General features: G+C 48.6%; 1 protein-coding gene across 2 annotated transcripts in view; it reads left to right on the top strand.

Annotated features, from left to right (window-relative positions):
- Positions 1-3,554: 3,554 nt before the first annotated feature.
- Positions 3,555-18,305, top strand: part of TCF7L1 (transcription factor 7 like 1) — a 151,238-nt gene continuing 136,487 nt past the window's right edge. For both annotated transcript variants that reach the window (XM_032880673.1, XM_032880672.1), the window contains exons 1-3: positions 3,555-3,800; positions 3,884-3,947; positions 4,155-4,282. In XM_032880673.1, the coding sequence (XP_032736564.1) occupies positions 3,555-3,800; positions 3,884-3,947; positions 4,155-4,282 (438 nt within the window). The remainder of the gene's footprint in view (positions 3,801-3,883; positions 3,948-4,154; positions 4,283-18,305) is intronic.

Below are 18,305 nucleotides of genomic sequence, written 5' to 3'. Positions count from 1 at the left end.
ATTCCATTAGAATGGGAAGCAGAAGTCTATATACATTTAATTAATTAATTAATTAATTTATTTATTTATTATTTTTTAGTAGGCTCCATGCTCAGCATGGAGTCCAACTCCGGGCTTGAACTCAGGACCCTGAGATCAAGATTTGGGACACTTAACCCACTGAGCCACCCAGGCCCTCCCGAAGTCTAGATACATTAATTTTAATCTGCTACTTTCACTATCATGGGCCTCTTTCCACACGGTCGAACATATTTTTACAACGTCATAGCGGTCCATCCAATGAATGCATCATGATTTTATTTAACAATTCCCTATCTGGAGACAATGAGATTGTTTCCAGCTTTTCACTGTGATGAACACACTTGTACAGGTTTACTTGTATGCCTGGATACTTTCTTGGTATAAAATCCTAAAAGTGTATAGGTGAGTCAAAGGTGTATACATTTCAAGGTTTTTCATAGCTATTGCCAAATTTCCTTTCAGAAATGTTACACATAGCCATGCCCAGCAGCTCTATGTTTCCCAACACGGGGACCAGTGCTGGGTGTAATTGTTTCTGCCTTTGCCAATCTGATAGGTGAAAAATGGCACCTCTGTGCTGTTTTCAGTTTGCATTTCTTCCAGGGCAGTAGGTGTGGCTGGCAGATAATGGCTTCCTCCCAAGCATATGTCCCTGTACTAATCCCTGGAACCTGTGGATGTTACCTTATAAGGAAAAGGGGTCTTTGCAGATATGATTAAGTTAAGGAAGTTGAGTCGGGGAGATTATCCAAGATTATCTTGGTGGGCCCTAAATGACATCACAAGTGTCCTTCCTTCTAAGAAGGAAGCAGAGAGAGAGATGGGACAGGCAGAGAAGGAGGCCGTGTGACCACAGAGGCAGAAATCAGAGTGACTAGATCTCACAGAAGGTAGGCAGCCACCAGAAGCTAGAAGAGGCAAGGAATATATTCTCCCTACAGCCTCAGGAGGGAATTTGTCCCTGCCAACACATTGATTTTGATTTCGTGAAACTCATTTTAGACTTCCGGTCTCCCCATCAGTGAGCAAATGCCTTTCCAGTGTTTTAAGCCACCAAGTTTGGGATAATTTGTTACAGTAACCATGGGAAACTAACACAACAGGATTTTCATGTCTATGGGCCACATGAAAACATTTCTTTTAGAAACTTCTAAAAATGAAGTATCACCCAATAATATGAACAGTATAATTCTGTTTATGTGGAGGTAAATCTGAACTTTGTATATGTGTTTACACATGCCTGGGAAAATGTGTGGAAGGATACACCCAACCACTAACAGTGTCTCACTGGAGTGAGGTGTGCCAAGTGGGAAGGACTTTTACCTTTTACCCAAGATGCTATTCCAGGGACGCCTGGGTGGCTCAGTCCATTAAGTGGCTGCCTTTGGCTCAGGTCATGATCTCAGGGTCCTGGGATGGAGCCTTGCATCGGGCTCCCTGCTCAGCAGAGAGCCTGCTTCTCCCTCTCCCTCTGCCTGCTGCTCTGCCTGCTTGTGCTCTCTTTCTACATCTCTGTCAAATAAATTTAAAAAAAAAAAAAATATATATATATATATATATATAAAAGAAAGATGCTATTCCAGATCCATGGATATTGTTTGAAAAAGGTTTGAGGCTGTATTCATGTATTAATTATGTGAAAAAGAGATAAGGCATCTTTGGTTGTGATAAACAGTAAAATATGTAGAAAGCAGAACAAAACAGGCTCTCTCCTCTCACCTCTCCCCTTTCTCAGTTGTATTTATTGATAACTTGGTGTGTATCTTCACAGACTCTTCTATGCAGAAACAAATATATACATTTAATTTTTTGGGGGGAGGGGAGGGAGAAGCAGGCTTCCTGCTGAGCAGAGAGCCCAGATGGAAGGCTTGATCCCAGGACCCTGGAATCATAACCCGCGCCAAAGGCAGACGCTAAACGACTGAGCCACCCAGGCACCCCTATGTATTTAATTTTTAAGAAACAAAATGAAAATGAAAGACTGAGGGCCGTGTATACTTTCTTTCATTTAATGTTTCTCTAAAGTCATTCTAGGATCCATATGTGCCAGGGCCTTATTCTGTTGAGCTGGTTGCTGCACAGACCCTCACTGTGAGACCCAGGACCCCTCTTCCCAACCTCCCTGCAGCTTTGAACTTCCTCGCATCTGTGACTTTGTCCGTGTGTGTGTGTGGGGGGGGAGGGGAGAATCGCTGTAGAAAACTCCCTGCCACTTGCGATGAAAATAGTTTTTAGGTATTCCCATTCTGCCTTTCAGTCGCTTTTTTAAGATGGATGCTCTCGCCAACACTTCCCCAGTGTGGATGGCACGAGATCCACTTTTTTAAACTTTCCCGAACTGTCTGGAGAGGGATGCTATCTTAACGTAATTCTAAGAGGCATTTCTTTCAGCACGAGGATGTTGGGTTATTTTTTATAGGCTCCTTGGCTTCCGAGGCAGCCCTGTGGACGGCTTCAGAGGTCACAGGCACACAATTTTCCTTCGCAACGAACCCAATCCGAATCCTTTCTGAAACGAGGACGATGCATTATTCGTTGACGGACCTGGTCTGGAACTCTGCGGCGAAGGTGATCTTTGGGATTTCAGCGGCGGCTGACTTTGGGCACCTGAATGAGGTAAGAAGCCTGGGCTAGGGAGGGGGCGCGTTGGAACCCCGCAGGAAGGAGGAGCGGAAGGGCGCCCGGGATATTCCAGGGTGCCATAAATTTGCACGATCCTCAGTCCTACGCACCCGGCGAGGGCAAGCCGACTGGCGGGATCCGTGCTCCGAACTCCAGGCTGCGAGTGTCCGCGGCCGGTCTGTGTGTCCGAAGCTTGCCCGCAGGGGGCAGTGCCGCCCGCCAGCGCGCCGCTGCGGTGGGAGGGGGTGTGGAAGCGGTGCGGAGTTCTGGGGGTTCTTTGGAAGAAAGTTAGGGGATGCCTAGTGGTGGGGGCGGTGGGCTGGAGGGTGCAGGCGGGCCGCCGGGGGCGCAGGGCGAGGCGCAGGGGAGGGGGCCAGGGCGGGGAGGGGGAAGGAGGGCGAGGACAGTACGCGCGGCGGGGAGGCGCAGCCCCCGGAAGGTGTGAGTGAGCGGTGTGCGAATGTGAATGCAAGTGAGTGTGTGCGCGCCGGAGCTCTCCGGGTTTCGCGAGGCGCGCGGGTGTCAGCTTGCAGCCGGGGCTCCTCCCTCCGGCCCCCCTGCCCAGGCCGGCGATCCCTCCTTCCTCCGCCGCTCGCCCCTCCCCGGCGGGCCAGGCGCTGGGACGCCCCGGCGGAGCAGGCGGCGGCGGCGAGGAGTTGGGGAGCGCTGGGCTGGGCGCTGCCTGAGGGGCCCGAGCCGAGCCGCCCCCGCCCCGGCCCCGCCGCGCCGGCCCGCTTCCCGCGGGGCCACGCCCTGTCAAACTTTGTTGCTGCGGCCGCCGCGGCGGCGAGCCGAGCGGGCCGGCGAGCGGGAGGGAGAGGGAGGGGCGGGCGCCGGGCCGGGCCGGGCCGGGCCGGGCGCGGGCGGCGAGGGGCTCGGAGAGCGGCGGCCCCGGCCCGCGCGGCCCCACCATGCCCCAGCTCGGCGGCGGCGGGGGCGGCGGGGGCGGCGGGGGCGGCGGCGGCGGCTCGGGCGCCGGGGCGGCCGGCGGAGGGGACGACCTCGGGGCGAACGACGAGCTGATCCCCTTCCAAGACGAGGGGGGCGAGGAGCAGGAGCCGAGCAGCGACAGTGCCTCTGCGCAGCGGGACTTGGACGAGGTCAAGTCGTCCCTGGTCAACGAGTCGGAGAACCAGAGCAGCAGCTCGGACTCGGAGGTAAGGAGGCTCCCGCGGTCGACCCCGGGGGACCCCGGCCCCACTCCCGCTCACCCTCCCTCGCCTTTGTGTCTCCTCCGCAGGCGGAGAGGCGCCCGCAGCCCGCCCGGGACGCCTTCCAGAAGCCGCGGGACTATTTCGCCGAAGGTACGTGTGGGTCGCGGCAGCCCCCAGTCCCGGGCCCCGTTGCGCCCAGCGCCGCAGCTCAGGCCGCCCACGGTTCCCCCGGCCGTGCCCCTTCTTTCCGCCTCCCGCGGCCACAGCCGTCCTGGAGCGCGGTCCCCGCCCCGGGTCCCCTGCCGCCTCACCGTCCCGGGGGCCAGGGCCTCACCCCCGCCTCGGTCTTGTCCGCAGTGAGAAGGCCCCAGGACGGCGCGTTCTTTAAGGGACCCCCGTACCCTGGGTACCCGTTCCTGATGATCCCGGACTTGAGCAGTCCGTACCTCTCCAATGGACCCTTGTCTCCCGGAGGAGCGCGCACGGTGAGTGCCTGTCCGGCCGCGCCGGGGCGGGTGGGAGGCCGGGACGGCGGGATGCGCCCCCAGGCTCGGCGATGGGGTGGGGGATGGGGCCGGCCCGGGAGGATCCCAGGCAGAACATGTTTGCGGAGTTGAACTATTCTGTGGCGGCCGAGAGGTAGGCTGCGCTGGGCAGTGTCTGGATGAAAGTAAAGTTCCAATACATTTTCCCCTTCTGTTGGGGAGAGGCTTTGGGGTCCACTCCAGGGGGTCTTCCCTGGCCTCCAAAATTTCGTTGCTGGCGGTAAAGGAAAACTTGGATTTGTGCCGGCTTTTTTTGGCGCGGGGGGCGGGGGGGCCTCGCTTTCCTTCCTGGAAATCCGTCAGCTTTCCCTGGCGGTTGGGCAGTGGGCCGGGGGAGCTGGGTTGGCGACGTTGCCCCCGACTTCAGTTTCACTGAGCGGCTGCGAGTTGGTTCCTAAGAAACCCAGGATTCGCGGCGGATTATTCACACCCCAGCCCCCCACCCCCAGCCGTGGAGCAGGGGCCTCAACTGTTCTGTGGAGCTTGGGATTTTAAACTCGCCTAGATGATTTGGAGGGTGACCCGAGGCATTCTTCAAGTTGAGGAACTTGGCTTTTTCCCTCTTTGTTGCCGGCTTTTCTCATTTAAAGCGAGCGCTGCGACACTTTAAACCTGTTAATGGGCGCGCATTGTGTGCTGCGCGCTGGCATTTAGAGCCGTGATTAAGCAAATTGACCGGGCCCCAGACGACGTGCAAATGAGGGAGGATTCCATCGCCCCCTCCCTGGCCCTCAACTCGCGCCCCCCGCGTCGCGAGGGGAGCAGCGCTGGGCTGGCAAGGCCTTTGTGTCCCCCGAGCCGCCAACTCACCCGACCCCCGGGCCGACTGCCCAGGTGCTAGGTCCGATGGTGGATATTCGGTGAGCGCCTACCTCCTGTGACTGTGTGCCAGGCTCTTGCGCGCTGTCCCTTGGGCGCCACGCGCGCCGTGGTGGTTCTCTTTGCTTACCAGTGCCCGCCAGTTAGTTCTTGAGTCAGGGGCGGGAGATGTTGGCGCCTCAGGAGCAGGTCCGACAAATTCACTTTTCGCTTAAGCTGTCCTTAAATAGTGATCATAACTAAAGGGCCGTTTGAGAAATGCCTGGTGGGAAATGGGCGCTGCTTGCTGGCGTGGTACAGAGTCGGTAGAGAGCGGAGGCACCGTGGTGGGCTCGGTGGAGGCGCTCTCCTGGCCGGAAGGGTTTGTGGGAGTGGAGGTGGGGGGCTCTGACCTGGGGAGAGGGGCATGGGACCACACACCTTCACCTTTCAAGCCGGGAAGCCCCCGCAGCTTTGTCCCCGCTTTGGAGCACCCCAGGAAGTCCTGAATCTAAGCTGGATATGGGCATCTGACTGGTGCCTTTTCTCATTCATATTGAAAGTGGGTAAAGTAAAAGTTGAGCAAAACAAGCTGCATTGACTTTGTAGGTTTCCATTGATTCCTTTCTCTGTGCACAGGCGTAGCTCGTTTCTGCAAGCTTTGAAAGCTCACTTTGCTCTGGTCCCTGTCACTTTGTGAGAGATGCTCGCAAAGTCCCATTTTTCCATTTACCATTAGATGTCTGGAAAGTAGAGTCTGGGAGGCATTAAGGTCCATGAGTCAGCACTGATCCAGGTCCTGGTGCAGATAAAGTCACCAGAAATGTCCCAAATATGACCAGTCATTTCCCTGGAGCAGCCTATTCCCTTCCACCCACCTGATTCTCTTTAGGGTGTTTTCATTCTTCCTCTTTGAACGGTGGCCCTGACAACTGTGTCTTCCTCTGTTGCTCCCCACCCCCACCCCGAGAGCCCCAGGGGGATGGTTTTTCTGTTTGTGTCCATTCCCTTCTTTCTGTCAGCATCTTCTACTGTCCTTTCTTCCTTCTTCCACCTTACATGTTCTTTTGCCTCAGAACTTTTTCACAGACTGATTCTCGCTGGTACCGGGGATTCCTGATGACTAAATTCAAGCCTGCTGGGGAATTTTGGAGCCCTCCTTGGAGAAGCCAGCCTTTCTCTGCCTGTCTCTGACTGTCCCTGCTCTTTCCTGCAGCTGTTCCCTGCCCAGGCCCATGTCACTGTCTTCCTTTTAAGCCTCCAGGGACGCTCACATCTCTTGCTGTCAACCTTTCCTAAAGAACTTAGGGTGCCCTGTCCCACTCCCATACATAGATCTGTCCCCCTGGTGAACTGCTCCGACAGAGCTAAGTTCAGTTCCCTGTAGTTCCTGTGTCCCTTCTGTGCCCATAATTTTGTTAGGCCCGTCTGGTTATGAAGTTCGTTGGGAATGTTTTCTGCCATTAGATGAGCTCCAGAACCTGCTCCTTTTGACCCTCTCCTTGAACATCATGGGCTTTTAGGAAAGCAAGTGAGGAAACACTTAAGTACTTAATTGTCTGAACGGTAAGGTTGTGATGATGCTTTTCCTGTGGGTGATTATATTGTAATTAAAGGGATTCTCGCAGTGGGCAAACTGTAGGTGCAGACAAAGTGACCCTCGGTTGGGGTCCAGGCCTGGTAAAATGAATGCAGATAGAGAGGGGATAGGGGAGGGGTGGGGCAGGGCAGGGGTGCCTGGAATATATGATCTGCTCTCTCTTGGCATCCCAGGTCTTTTTTTTGTTGTTGTTTTACTACTACATTTCACGACCTTGGGCGTTGGCCCTCTAAAGCCTATGAGTAGTATAAAATTAGGTGACTTCAGTTCTCTGCTGCTCTCCCGCTTTCTGGAAAAACCAAGCCACAAGCAAAAGTCGGGATTGGCTGGGATGTTCTCAGGGTGTTAATTGACCCTAGGAATTGCAAGCAGCAGGGCTGCAACACCCTCATCCCCCGGTGTAATTCCTGCCGGGCTGACTGGGGGGCGGGGATGGGGTGGGGAGGCAGCTGGCCCGTCCTGCAATTTGGGCATCTCTTCCCCATGCCTTACCTTTGCCCTGCACTCTGGCTTGGCTGGGAGGCTGGGAAGTGGCCTCTTCCTGAGGCTCTTTAGAGAAGAGGTCCCCTTAGCCTGGGGTGTGTGCCAAGCCTCCTGCCCATGATTCATTCTCCTCTGGAGCCCTGGGGACCCTGTGGCCTGTGAAGAGATGGAATAAGAGCCATAAACCGCCTTTTGCTCCTTCAGAGCGAAAAGGCTTCACGAGTTTACTAAACCATGTTGGTGTCATTGACCGGTTTTTCGTTAGGAAAACGTAAGCCAACGCGGGAGAAAGTGGATGTCGAAAATAGTGTTAGGACTAATAAGGGCCCAGACGAAAATGGTGAATGTGGTTCGGTGACTTAGCTAGGAGCTGGTAGAGAGGCGGTGGACCGCGGCGTGAGTGCTCATTACATTTTGGAAAAGAACAGTTCTAGGTAGAGTTGCCAAGGGAGTCTCTAGTTTTGGGGTCCAGTTTCTACATTTAAGAGCTACTATCATGTAGCTCAAGCGTCGTCTGCGGGCACCTTCCTCACTAGCTCCACTCAGGTTTCTGTAGGAAACAGTTCTCTTCTCCAGATGTGTGCCTGCTTTCAGTCCTTCGTATCCCACCACTGCTCATGGCCAGTCTGGCTAGCATCCTGGATGTGCCACCAAGGAACCCCAGCAGACATCTTTGTGTACAGAGGGAGAAATGGTCTGTCTTTAGGAATTGTATGTAGGAGTGAATAAGTAAATCCTTTTCTTTTGGAAGATCAGTATATAAACATGCTGCTTTTGGTAAAATTCTTTAAAGTCATCTCATCTAAATATAACTTCGGTCTCCCCACCCCCCCAAATATAACTCAGTGTTTTTGAGAGTTTTTTACATGGAATGAGCTTTTGCGGGGGCCCTGCCTGGGTTGCTGCAGTTTTGGCCTTGGATTTCTAGGGTGATGGGATGACAACAGGTAACAGTCTGTGGACGGAGCTTGAACGCTGTCTGTCTTTTTCCTTTGGGTAGGTGGGTGGATCTGGTGGGTAATGCCTGACTTGCTTTACTTTTGGAAAGTTATAGGTTGGACTATACTCATTGATCTCACTTCTTGGGATTATGGAGGAGAAAGTAGGCTAGGATACAAACAGAAATCTAACCTTGAACAGAGTGTTCCTGCCTTTGCAGTGATGTGCAGTTTTATCCCAAAAATTGTGACCTGAAAAATAATTTAAATGGTTAAGTCATTGGAAGCTGCAATCAATCCAGAACTGTACGGTACAGCTTCCTACTTGCGTTCCAGTTTAAAGTCAACTTCACATGCCAAATGGGGAACTTTAGATGGGCACCCTCAGGATTAACTCAGAACTCCTCAAGTTCATCTGATATTTACTGAGGACCTGTCATGGGCAGCAGGAAATAGGATAAGTAGGCCCAGCTTTGCCCTACAGGGCTTAAAAATTGAGCAGTATGAACATAGACCACTCTATGGTGTTGAGAGTCCACAAAATCCAGAGAAGAATTTTCAGAGGAAAGAGAATAGAAAAGTTGTTTTGGGCTAGCATGATCAAGGAACACAGGGAGAGGAAGTTGTTTTGAACTAGTCCCTGAGGTGCCTGGCTGTCGCGGTTGGTGGAGCATGTGACTCTTGATCCCGAGGTTGTGAGTTCCAGTCCCACACAGGGTGTAGAGATTACTTAAAAATAAAATCTAGGGGCTGCCTGGGTGGCTCAGTGGATTAAGCCTCTGCCTTCGGCTCAGGTCATGATCTCAGGGTCCTGGGATCGAGTCCCGCATCGGGCTCTCTGCTAGGCAGGGAGCCTGCTTCCTTCTAACCCTCTCTCTCTATCTCTGCTTGCCTCTCTGCCTACTTGTGATCTCTCTCTGTCGAATAAATAAAATATTAAAAAAAAAATAAAATCTAGAAACAACAAATAAACCACCCCTCCCCCGCCAAAACCTAGACTAGTCCTTGAAACTCAGTCATTCTTTAAGTCAAAGTGATCCTTGTTAATTATAAAAAATTGAAACAAACAGTACACTCATCTCCCACCCCAATTAGGAGGTAGAAGCCAGCACTGGGAGAGGAAAGGCCAAAAGTTCAGGGCTGTTTGGGGTAATACAAGTTATTCCATTTGCCTGGAAAGGATGAGGGGCAGGGGAAGCCTTGAATGTCAGTGAAAGAATGGGTGTTAGCAGCAGGGAGCCATTTAAAAAGTTCCGCTGGGAAGTGATGTGACTGGTTTGTGTGCTTAGATCATAGTGATTGGAGGGAGAGGACCCGGAAGGAGCTATGAGGGTTAGGAGACTCCTAGGAATCGGGGCAGAGGTGAAAAGTGTCCAAGAGTATCTGAATGGAGAGGAAGGATAGGAAGGGAGAGACTGGAATGGTTGCTTGAATTTCTGCAGAAAGGGGTAGGAAGTGGAGGCAGAAGGTAGCTGATGTCACAGTTAACTCTCTAAGCCTCCGTGACCTGGGGAATGCCTTCTTCTCAGTGGGCCCCTGATGTGCCATCTTTGCCTGCCGCATGCTGGACAGATGCTCACACTGGCCATTTTGGCAGTAACAGAGCTCACACAGGCTGTAAGGGGCTTTCGTCTGGAGGGAGTGCTGAGTTTCATTGGACATGCATGGGGGTCTGAGGGGATGATGAGTGGATAGTTGATATCGCAGCAACTGGGTGATGCAAGAAGGGACAGGATGCTCAGAGCAGAGAAAGAAGTCGCTGAGGCAGCATGGAAAGGAGTCTCACCAAGGTAAGAGGCGTATCTAGATCCTGTGACATCCTAGAAGCTGGTCCTCCGTGTCAGATGCCATGAAGAAAAGATGAGAAGATGGCGGCGTGAAGAGGAGCTTTGGGAATGTAGCAATTAGGAAGTTATTGGTGCCCAGTGAGAGAAGTAATCCAGGCAAGTGGGGGTGATAAAGATAGGGAGAGATATTGGCTCAGCACTTCCCAGCTGCGTGCCTGGGTGCTATGCTGTGGATTGGTCCCAGGGAGTGGCCCATCCCTTCTGCAGCCAGAACCCCAGCCCAGATTGGCAGGCAGCCTCCCCTCCTGCCCCCTGTGTACCTTACACATTTCCTGTCTACCATAACCCAGAAGATGTTGAAAACCAGCGTCTGGACAACCTGTTGAAGTTTGGAAAGAGGAGCCAGGGGCCATGGAGAAGAGTCTATCTGGGACGCTGGAGTGGGAGCTTGTTTGTAGGGCAGTAGCGTGGGATGGAAGATGAATGGGGGAGAAGACGGGAAGAAGAAGGGATGGGACTAGAAATGGGAAGAAGTCAGTCTTGTTTCAGTGATAGACATTCTCCTGATTGTGCAGATGAAGGTGTGGAAGGAAGCGGGTGGGGGGTGTTGGCAGAAAGTGAGAGGCAGTGTATCGGGTGGCTGGATAGTTTTGGTATTCTCAAACCAAGGGCCAGTTGGCTAGGGTGAGGGTCCTGGATGTTTTGGCAGTACAAGCCCTTCCTCCTCATCTCATGAGAAAACCCAAACCCTTTAGGAACCTTTTAGCTCTATGTTAAATAATGAAAGGTTGTTGATTGAGAGCTAGGACACACCTGGGACATGTTTCCTCGTTTTAATGTCTGCAGCTGGCTGATTTTGAAGGAGGGTAAAGATGGGAATCAAAACACAACTCATTTGCCGTCAGAGGCAGTTACTGGGATGTGATAAATAATTGGGATGGAAAAGGACTGTCCTGCTTAAATTAAGCATGTAGAAAACTGCCCACATGGGCTAATCTGATAATGTATTTTTGGAGGTTTTTATATGTCCCATGCTTTATTATCTTCCCTCAGACTGGATTGGATTTCAGGGACAATGAAATAAATTGCCGTTTCCAAAACCTTGGCATTCGGGAATAAAGGGAACACAAGGGAAATAAAGGGGGCTCGCCCATTCCTCTCTACCTTACGGGCAGCTCAGTGAGCAACGCTGGGGTGCTGGAGATTTTCTTTATTAGACTCATAAGGTTTTAGAGACACTCTGAGTTACCTCCATTGACAGATACCTTTAAGGTTCTAAAATAAATTTTGGAATCCTAAGTATTTTTGTTATATATATAGCCTGCAGATCTTCATGGGAAAATGAACAATTAGTTTAGAAATACATTTCAGAGTTTGAGAGTAAACCATAAGAATGTTTTCCTAAACATGGCCCTTTTCAGAAGCTTTTGTGGAAGTGGTAAGGGGTGATAACTAGTTACCTGGAGTCCTCAGGACAGGAAATAAATTCACACTCATACTCCCAGACTGTGCTATAGCATTTTAGAAATCTCAGTGGGGAGTTGGCTTCCAGAATCTCTGCCTCTGCCCCTCCCCCCATGCACATGCTCTCTCTCGCGTGCTCTCTCTCAAAATCTTTTTTTTGTTTGTTTTTTGTTTATTTTTTAAAAGATTTTTATTTATTTATTTGACAGAGATCACAAGTAGGCAGAGAGGCAGGCATAGAGAGGGAAGCAGGCTCCCCGCTGAGCAGAGAGCCCGATGTGGGGCTCTATCCCAGGACCCTGGGATCATGACCTGAGCTGAAGGCAGAGGCTTTAACCCACTGAGCCACCCAGGCGCCCCTCAAATAAACAAATCTTAAAAAAAAAAAAAAGAAGAAAAGATATCTGTTTCATTCAAGAGGAACAAGGCCCCAAGTTTTCACCATAGTTGTAGAAAGTAACCATAAAATAAATAGAAACAAAAAATTCCCGAAAGAAGAAACTACAAATAACAACCACATATGTGAAACTAATGTTTAGCCTTCTAGGTAGTCGAAACATGCTAATAAAGAAAAGGATCTCTTTTTTCCCCCCTACCAAATTACCAGAGATTTTGCCTTAATATGACTTTTAACTGCTGGCACATGTATGGTAAAGTGGGTACTCTCGTTTGCTGTTCCTGAAGGGTGTTAATAACCCCCCAAGGGCGCCTGGGTGGCTCAGTCTTTGTGTGTCTGCCTTTGGCTCAGGTCAAGATCCCAGGGTCCTGGGATCGAGCCCCACATCGGACTCCCTGCTTGGCGGAAAGCCTGCTTTTCCCACTCCCCCTGCTTCTGTTCCTTCTCTCCTTGTGTCTCTGTCAAATAAATAAATAAGATCTTCAAAACAAAACAAAACAAAAAAAACTCCACCCCATTTGGAAAGCACCTGGCAGTAGCTCTTAAAACCTTAATATTTCTTATAGCTTCTAATCTGCTAGGAAGTAGGTACTTGTTATTCCCATTTTGCTGCTGTGCAGGCAGACTAGTAGGGGTCAAGTATCTTGTTCAAGGTCACACCAGTGGTAATTGGTGGTGCAAAGATTTCAACTTGGTTGTGAGTTTAAAGTCTAGGTCTTCCCATTCTACCCTTGTGACTGCTCATGTGCCTGATGTAACTAAGTCCTCCTCCCATGGTGAGGACAGCTGACCTTTGTTTCTCAGTTCAGAAATCCTGATGGGAGTTATCAGTTGTGGTGGGGGGTGCGTAGATTTGTCCTGACTTAACAAATTGGACCTGGGAACACACCTTCCCAAATAAACAGCTGTCGAAGTGAGCGGCTGGGGTTTAAGTTGTTCTAGGAGGACTGTACTCTGGAGGACTTAAATAACCTCTCGTGGGTGGCCCCCAGAAGTTCACCACCGCCTGTTACCCTCTTTGGAGAAAAAAGTGGTTGTCTACTAACATTAGAACTTTTTTGAACTTGGGGACAGTTTTTCCTTGTTGAAATCAGTGAGGCCTGGGGGGAATACACAAGTGCGTCTCGGGTGTAGAAGAAGGTGGGAGGAGTCAACTTGCTTGCTACCCTTGCAATTTGTATTACAACATCGTTTGGTTAATAAACCAAGCTCTGGTGAACCAAGCGTGCAAATATTATTCCCTTATTGTTTATTTTTTAAAATATCAGATAAATTCGTTGCCTTTTTAAAGGTCTCTTAAAAACCAGCTGTAGTCATTTATAACCATTTCAGTAGATTGACTATTAAATAAATACAAAACATTTACACAGAGAAATATTTTAAGAATTGCAGAGAATTGGGGCGCCTGGGTGGCTCAGTGGGTTAAAGCCTCTGCCTTCAGCTTGGGTCATGATCCCAGGTTCCTGGGATTGAGCCCCACATCCAGCTCTCTGCACAGCAGGGAGCCTGCTTCCCTCCCTCTCTCTCTGCCTGCCTCTGCCTACTTGTGATCTCTGTCAAATAAATAAATAAAATCTTAAAAAAAAAAAAAAAAGAATTGCAGAGAATGTATTAGTCTCCTCTCTACTCCCCTTTCTGTGTGTGTGGGGGGACAGTGTGGGTGTAAGATGATTTGAAATTAGGATTCAGATCATTTGGTGCTTTTTCTTTCACTTCCCAGATTATCCTTCAAATGGTCTCTTTCTGAAAACAATAGCATGGTGGAAAGATTAACAGGAGGGCCTTCTGAGTATGGTTGATAGAAGCTGGGGAGACACTTGGGGTCCTAGCTAAGCCCTTCTGGAGATCTGGGTATTACAAGACACTAAATCTTAGTGAGATAAATGTCTTATACCTCATACAGTGAATGGGGCCATTATTTGTAGGGAAATCTGTCAAAAAACATGCAGAAAACAAACAAAAAAATAGTAAGTGAGAGATAGTAAAACTATGATTAAAAGGATAGCTGGACCTAGGGACATCTGGCTGGCTCAGTTAGTGGAGCATTTGACTTAGGGTCTTAAGTTTAAGTCCCATGTTGGGCTTAGAGCTTTATTTATTTATTTGTTTAAGAGGCAGACAGCACAGGCAGGGGAAGGGCAGAGGGAGAGGGAGAAGCAGACTCTCCACTGAGCAGGGAACCTGTTGTGGGGCTTGATCCCAGGACCCTAGGATCATGACCTGAACTGAAGGCAGAGGCTTAACCAGCTGAGCCAGCCAGGCATCCTTGGGGCTTACTTAAAAAAAAAAAAAAAAAAAAAAAAGACAGATCTAACAATGAGGAAGAAAAACAAAAGAAGTAGGAATAAGTGGTATGAAAAGCTGATCAGTTTACAAGTCCAGATTTGTTGGCAGTAGTGATTTCTGGTGTTTGGGACTATATTTTTCTCCATAAATTTCAAAAAGGCTAAATTGGGGTTGCTAAGGTCAGATGGATGTAGGCCACCTACCTGCTAGGGGTGGTCCTCCCTGAGATTCTTCTGCAAGAACCTTGCCTGGGTACTCTTGGAGCCCTCCGAGCTAGAAGGGAACATTCAGCCCACCCCACCCGTGAGCAGCAGAAGCTCAGGGAGATTGTGAGCTTGCCTGGGAGCCAACAGTTATGAAGGATGGAAACAGGACTAGGGCTCGGTTCTATCATCGGGCTTTATTACTCTCTCCACTACTTGGGGGTCTACAGTGAGCCTCGTAGTGCCACAAAGGAAGTATGCCTCAAAATACTTCTTTATTTTATTAAACGGTAACCCCTGCTGCATGATAAGTGACTCCCAGACATTTGTCGAATGTTGTCAGCGTGAATATTTAAACATCAGCATTTTAAAAAATAGCCTGTAGGCACCTGCAGTGTTCTTGGGGCATTGTGTGGTACTGTTTACAACTCTTACCACATTGAATGCCTGCACGTCTGGTCTCATAATCTGTCTTATCCCGGAGGAAGCTGAGACAGAGCGTAAGTGAGGGGCCCTCTGCTCCCTTTCTGGAAAGTGTTGGAGCCATCATTCCAGCCACAGTGCTAGCCTGCCCCTCTACTGAGCGTTGACCACCAAATTAATGTGAAAATGCCCTTTGGAACAAGGGACAAAGAAATGATGTGTACAAGTTAAAGAGGAGTGAGGAGTAACATGTCTGTATTTATTCATTTTGGTGGCATTTCCAGCCCTTTCCCTCAGGGGCACTTTTAATTCTTGCTTCTGCCTGGTACAGTCACAGCTTCGGTGGTTGGTCTCTACAGTTTCAGAGATAGTGTTCATTGTTGTCTCTTTCTTTGCTTTTCTCTGCTCTGTGGCTCCATATACTCTGTTCCCTCCAATTTCCCTTGTGTTTTTCTTCTCACATCTTGAGGTGGTGAACTTGTTTCTTTAGATACCACGATATAAAATATTGTCAGGTGCATCTGTTGACTCGGTCTGTTGCCTGCTTCCTACTCCTGGCCAAGTCCGACTTGCTTGTGTACGTGTGAATATTCTTCTCTTTTCTTTGTTTTGAGATTTTATTTTCAAGCAGTCTCTACATCCAACCTGGGGCTTAAACCCAGAAAGAAGTCACGTGCTCCACGAACCGAGTCAGCCAGGTCCCCCAGAATATTACTTACTTTTTTTTTTTTTAAAGATTTTATTTGTTTATTTATTGAGGGGGAGAGAGCACAAGTGGGCGGAAGGGCAGAGTGAGAAACAGACTCCCCAATGAGCAGGGAGCTGCGGAGGTGGGGCTTGATCCCAGGACCATCTGAGCCGAAGGCAGACGCTTAACCAGATGCTTAACCGACTGAGCCACCCAGGAGCCCTGAATATTATTTTCCATGTAAATTGGATATAGTCTTCGCTTATCAATTATATTATCTATTTACCTATTTTCTAGGAGGGTCCCAGAGTAGGGAGGTAGAATATTAGAGTAGGAGTGTTAAAGATATGTGACATGAAAACACTTTTACAACATAATCTTTTCTGTGATAAAATGCTTGTCAGGGAGGGAGACTCTGGTGCTGATTTCTGGAGTGGGAAATGGGTCATGATGGCAAGGCACTCACAAGGAGAGTCAACACGGGGAGGGGCTAGGATGGTGAGAACAACTGGAGTTTGGGAGAGCCCCCCTTAAAAGTGGTTGTGTTTGCTTGGCATTGAAGGAGGAGAGAGGAGAAGGGTGTGGTGAGCATCCCAAGGCCTGAGGGATAGAGGAGCAGACCCTGCCTTCGGGCCACTCCTTTCCTTTGGGGAGGCAGTATGGCTAAAGGGGTCTGAGACTTGAGTTTGGCCACAGTTGACGTACCCTTGAAGCCCAGTCCAGCCCTGGTCTGTCTCTGTGCTCCCATATCCTAGGGTGCTCTTTGGCAAAATGGGGATAATGGTGTATTTGAAGGTTACTGAATTAACATTTTGGCTGTGAATAGATTGCGTTTCAAAACCAGGATTTGGGATGCCTGGGTGGCTCATTTGGTTGGGCAACTGTCTTTGGCTCAGGTCATGATCCCAGGGTCCTGGGATGGAGTCCCGCATTGGGCTCTGCTCAGCAGGCAGCCTCCTTCTCCCTCTGCCTCTGTCTGCCACTCCCCTGCTTGTGCTCTCTCTCTCTCTGACAAATAAATAAAACTTAGAAAAACAAGCCAGGATTTGCGCAAGACTAAAACTAAATGCATCATAGAATGAATCTCTGGGATATAAAAAGAAATGAGTAATGTCATCCAGATAATTTGTAGTATTATTACAACTTTATTAAGATGTTTGGTGACCAAAAATTTTAACCAATATCTTTTTTTTTAAAGATTTTATTTATTTATTTGACAGAGATCACAAGTAGGCAGAGAGGCAGGCAGAGAGAGAGGAGGGGATGCAGGTTCCCCGCTGAGCAGAGACCCTGATGTGGGGCTCGATTCCAGGACCCTGAGATCATGACCCAAGTCAAAGGCAGAGGCTTAACCCACTGAGCCACCCAGATGCCCCTTAACCAATATCTTAATAAGTGGATGTTTTCCTACAGTATTTTAAAATATCTTTATAAGAAATGATTAAATGGTATAGTCACAGGGGGACCAGAAATGCTTCAACAAAAGTAATTAGCACATCATTTTTCAGTTCTTAGTGCAGATTATGAATTTATATGGTTATCAATTAACCTTTGGAAAGAGTTACATATCACTATAACAGAATTGCCAGTTTGTGTGAATTCTTAAATAGCTCTCAACAGAATGACATACATACTGTTCATGTTAGTTTTAACTTTTTTTTTAGTTTTAACTTTTTAAGATAATTTCAGATATAAAGTACAAAATAGTACAAAGAATTCCCACGTATTTTCCTCTAGATTCCCCAAATGTTATTATTTCCTATATTCTTTTTATCTTTCTGTTTTTCTGTAACTTTATTTCTGAGCCGTTTGAAATATATGCTCCCTTATATACAGTGCTCCCTTACTCCTAGATAGTTTCACAGGTATATTCTAACACCAGAGACAATCACCTCAATATGGTTATCAAATCAGGACATTAACATAGGCCTATTGTCTCATCTGAAGACCTTATCAGATGTTGCTACTTCTCTTTAAACTGTCTTTTGTAGCAGAAGAAAACATTTAAAAGAATTTGGGGGGCACCTGGCTGGCTTAATCCAAGGAGCATTTGACTCTTGATCTCAGGGTTGTGAATTCAAGCCCTACATTGGTTGTAGATATTACTTAAAAATAAAATCTTAAAAAAAAAACAAACCAAACCAAAACAAAAAATATGGGGGGAGTTGTCCAGGATGAGCCAGGTCATGTGTTACACTTGGTTGTGTCTGTTTAGCCTCCTTCAGTCTAGAACAGCTCTTTTGTCTTGTGTCTCTTGAATTCCTCACTTAGGAAGACTCCAACCCATTTATTTTGTAGAGGAACTTTGAATTCTGCTTTTTTCCCCAGATGTTTCGTCTATGTTCTATGGTTGCTACCGGGTTCTCTGCTTCTCACCAGGCACCATCTATTCCACGCCCCCCTCCCCCCCACTACAGTTGATGTTGATTTTGATCACTTGGTAAAAATGGTGTCTGCCAGGTTCCTCCGAGGAAGTTACTATTTTTCCTCTTTGTAATTAGTAAGTGTCTTGTGGGAAGATACTTTGTGACTACATAAATAACCTGTTTCTCATCAAACTTTCATCCGTTGTTTAGTATCCACTGACGTTTCTTACCAGAAACAGTTATTACTCTGCAGTGGCCAAATTGATGGTCACATTTTGAAGAGTTTGACATTGTAGTGCAAGAATTATAATTTCACAGTTCTATAAGTGCCTAGATGGTTTCTGCGATGCTCAACCACATCTTTGTGAATACTAAGTAAGAAGAAGAACAAGATCTTTTTGGTCCATGGGGGATGAAAAAAATGAGTATTGGGTTGTTGTTGTTTTTTATGACAGTTTCCTCTTTTCATGGTTTTCTTCATCTTTATTATGCTTGGATCATAGGTGATTTATCAAGAAAGTGTGGTACGT

This window comes from Lontra canadensis, unplaced genomic scaffold (assembly GCF_010015895.1).
Source record: "Lontra canadensis isolate GAN:19392208 unplaced genomic scaffold, GSC_riverotter_1.0 scaffold71, whole genome shotgun sequence".
Taxonomy (NCBI): domain Eukaryota; kingdom Metazoa; phylum Chordata; class Mammalia; order Carnivora; family Mustelidae; genus Lontra; species Lontra canadensis.
The sequence above is the reverse complement of the archived record's forward strand: the minus strand, read 5'-3'. Positions and strand labels throughout refer to the sequence as shown.